Genomic DNA, 4,165 nt, shown 5'->3' with positions numbered 1-4,165 from the left:
GTGATGGGGTGATGATGGGTGATGATGGGTGATGGGGTGATGATGGGTGATGGGGTGATGATGGGTGATGGGGTGATGATGGGTGATGGGGTGATGATTGAGTGATGATGGGTGATGGGGTGATGATGGGTGATGACAGGGTGATGAGGGGTAATGATGGGTGATGGGGTGATGATTGGGTGATGGGGTGATGATGGGGTGATGATGGGGTGAGGTTATGATGGATGATGGGGTGATGATTGGGTGATGGGGTGATGATGGGTGATGATGGGTGATGGGGTGATGATGGGTGATGATGGGGTGATGGGGTGATGATGGGTGATAGGGTGATGGTGGGTGATGGGGTGATGATGGGTGATGATGGGGTGACGATGGGGTGATGATGGGTGATGGGGTGATGATTGGGTGATGATGGGGTGATGATGGGTGATGATGGGGTGATGATGGGTGATGATGGGTGATGATGGGGTGATGATGGGTGATGGGGTGATGATGGGTGATGGGGTGATGATTGGGTGATGATGGGTGATGGGGTGATGATGGGTGATGATTGGGTGATGGGGTGATGGGGTGATGATTGGGTGATGGGGTGATGATGGGTGATGGGGTGATGATGGGGTGATGATTGAGTGATGGGGTGATGATGGGGTGATGATTGGGTGATGGGGTGATGATGGGGTGATGATTGGGTGATGGGGTGATGATTGGGTGATGATGGGGTGTAGAGATGTCGGTGGGTGTATGTCCCGGTTGGTGATAAGGTGTGATGGGGGGGAGGGGAGAGGTTGCTGTGTGTACATACATGAATGTAATGGACGGCGATGATGATGATGATGATGATGATGATGATGATCTGTCTCGCTCCTCATTAATAACAATAGTCGTCTAATCCACATGCTCGCTCGGTCCACATTAAGGCTTGTTGGCTTCGGGCATTTGTGCCCCGCCTCCCTCCAGGGGGGATAATCGGATTGGTCGGGGGGCGGGCCTGTCCGGTCCCTGTATAAATATTCATGAGGTCGGCATGTATTGTAGCAGAGTGCACTCAGCGCTGGGAGTGCGGTGCGGTGTGTGATCGGTGTATGATCGGGGGGTGATCGGTGAGATCCCGGAGCTGTCATTGTGGATTTATCGGACGTGTGTGGGAAGTTTGTTGGACTCCGGTGACTTGCTGGAACTTATGGCTTGGAGGTGATCGGAGGAGCCGGGACAGATCGCACAGACTGCTCGCTATGATGTACCTGCTGCTGCTGCTGCTTCTTTCGCTGTGTGCATGCTGGCTCCCCCCGGCTGTGGGCGCCGCTGCCAAGGACCTGACATGCCAGGAGATCACGGTGCCCCTGTGTAAGGGAATCGGCTACAATTACACCTACATGCCCAACCAGTTCAACCATGACACCCAGGACGAGGCCGGGCTGGAGGTTCACCAGTTCTGGCCGCTGGTGGAGATCCATTGCTCGTCCGATCTGAAGTTCTTCCTATGCAGCATGTACACACCGATCTGCCTGGAGGACTACAAGAAGCCGCTTCCCCCATGTCGGGGTGTGTGTGAGCGGGCCCGGGCCGGCTGCGCCCCTCTCATGCGCCAATACGGCTTCGCCTGGCCGGATCGGATGCGCTGTGATCGGTTACCGGAGCTGGGGAATCCGGACACTCTGTGTATGGACTACAATCGCACCGATCTCACCACTGCAGCGCCCAGCCTGCCCGAGCAACGTCCGCCCAAGGCGCCCAACCACCCGCACAAGGGCGGAACAAACAGTAAAGCCCGCGCGGAGCCCCCGCGGAGCAAACCGAGGGCCCCCGCAGGGTGTGAGCCTGGCTGCCAGTGCAGGGAGCCCATGGTGCTGGTGTCCAATGAGAGGCATCCTCTCTATAACAGGGTGAGGACTGGACAGATCCCTAACTGTGCCATGCCCTGCCATAACCCCTACTTCACCCCAGAGGAGAGAACCTTCACCAACTTCTGGATCGGCCTATGGTCTGTTCTCTGCTTCGCCTCCACCTTCGCCACCGTCTCCACCTTCCTCATCGACATGGAGAGGTTCAAATACCCCGAGAGGCCCATCATCTTCCTGTCCGCCTGCTACCTTCTGGTGTCCGCCGGCTACCTGGTGCGACTGATCGCTGGCCATGAGAAGGTGGCGTGTAGCCGGGAACATGACCTGGAGCACATCCACTACGAGACCACCGGACCGGCCCTTTGCACCCTGGTCTTCCTTCTCATCTACTTCTTCGGGATGGCCAGCTCCATCTGGTGGGTCATCCTGTCCCTCACCTGGTTCCTGGCGGCCGGCATGAAATGGGGCAACGAGGCCATCGCCGGCTACTCCCAGTACTTCCACCTGGCCGCCTGGTTGGTGCCCAGTATCAAGTCTATCGCTGTGCTGGCCCTCAGCTCGGTGGACGGGGACCCGGTGGCCGGCATCTGCTATGTGGGCAACCAGAACTTGGACAACCTGAGGGGCTTCGTCCTGGCCCCCTTGGTCATCTACCTCTTCATTGGCAGCATGTTCCTGCTGGCTGGCTTTGTGTCCCTTTTCAGGATCCGCAGTGTCATCAAGCAAGGTGGCACCAAAACTGACAAACTGGAGAAACTAATGATCCGCATTGGGATATTCAGCGTACTTTACACAGTGCCCGCTACCATTGTGGTGGCATGCTTCTTCTATGAGCAGCACAACCGCCAAGGCTGGGAGATGGCCCATAACTGTAACTCTTGCCTCCCTGAGTTGGCACAGCCTCGCAGGCCGGACTATGCCGTCTTCATGCTAAAGTACTTTATGTGCCTGGTGGTTGGCATCACCTCTGGGGTATGGATTTGGTCGGGGAAAACTTTGGAGTCTTGGAGGGCTTTTTGCACACGCTGCTGCTGGGGCAGCAAAGCAACTGGTGGCTCTATGTACAGTGATGTCAGCACCGGCTTGACATGGAGGTCGGGCACTGCCAGTTCGGTGTCTTACCCAAAACAGATGCCCTTATCTCAGGTCTAACAAATCAGGAAAAAAAACAAAAAAAAGGGGACTGGGGGAAGGGACCTGAGACACGTGAGGGTTTGAGATCTGCCAACCTAACCCGAAAGCAAGCCCCTTTCCATTCTTTTAGTTTCTTGCTATTAGCATGATAATGAACTCTTAATGGTATCCATTAGTAGGGACTTGAATGACTGGTCAGAACAATGTACCTGGTATTGAAGCCTCCCTGATTTGTCTCCATTTATATGCAAGGAGCTTTGCTAAGACCTTATATTAACTGGTCCGGCAGGGGATTGTCCCTGTGCTTCCACCACTGGAGGCAATAACTTCATTTGCGTGTTGGAGCAATCATATGTGTTTTTCATTTTTATATGTATGTTGTATGTCGGTCCTCAACATTTCTTTCCTATAGTTGCTGGAGTGACCCCATCAGTGCCCGCTCACCCTACCTTACCACAATCTGATATATGCCTTCCTGTGGCACTCCAGGGTCAGGTAACAACAATAGGGGGATGGGATCTCATAATTAGCCAAGCAAATGCCTTCCAGGTATGGACAACAGAAGGAGGGGGGGGGGGGACATTTAGCTGCAGAGCAACTACAAGTCTCAGCATGTCTTGTCAGCTCCTGGCCAACACGGTATGCTGAGACTAGTAGTTTTTCCACAGCTAGAGCGCCATCAGTTGCCTATACCTGCCTTAAACTCTTGTCTTAAAATATCTATAAAAAATATATAAAACAAATCACCCCAAGAAAATACGGGTTCTTTACACTAGACATGTATTTATATAAATATTTTTGCTTTTACCTTGTAATATGTGTAAAATATGTACATATGCAAAGTTATAACATTTGTAAATAGCTGTATAAAGTTTAGAGGATTCTTCATAAGAACAAAGAATTAATGGATTATTTTATTTTGTCAATAAAATTAATTTTTATAAATTATACCCCCAGTTGCTGTTTCTTCCTTTTATATAGTTTATAGCTTATAGTTTATAGTTATATCGCTTATAGTTAGGGTATATAGTTATATCGCTTATAGTTATATAGTTTATAGTTATATCGCTTATAGTTATATAGTTATATCGCTTATAGTTATATAGTTTATAGTTATATCGCTTATAGTTATATAGTTATATCGCTTATAGTTATATAGTTATATCGCTTATAGTTATATAGTTATATCG

The 4,165-nt window shown here is 50.9% G+C and overlaps 1 protein-coding gene across 1 annotated transcript; it reads left to right on the top strand.

The window, feature by feature from the left end:
- The first annotated feature begins 1,155 nt into the window (after positions 1-1,155).
- Positions 1,156-3,923, top strand: FZD8 (frizzled class receptor 8). The gene has a single exon (XM_082257512.1). The coding sequence runs from the start codon at positions 1,233-1,235 to the stop codon at positions 2,991-2,993; it is 1,761 nt and encodes a 586-aa protein (XP_082113638.1). The 5' UTR covers positions 1,156-1,232; the 3' UTR covers positions 2,994-3,923.
- Positions 3,924-4,165: the final 242 nt, after the last annotated feature.

The sequence above is a fragment of the Pelophylax lessonae genome (genome assembly GCF_965119305.1).
Source record: "Pelophylax lessonae genome assembly, chromosome: 5".
NCBI lineage: Eukaryota > Metazoa > Chordata > Amphibia > Anura > Ranidae > Pelophylax > Pelophylax lessonae.
Note: the sequence above shows the minus strand (reverse complement) of the source record. Positions and strands in the feature narration are given on the sequence as shown.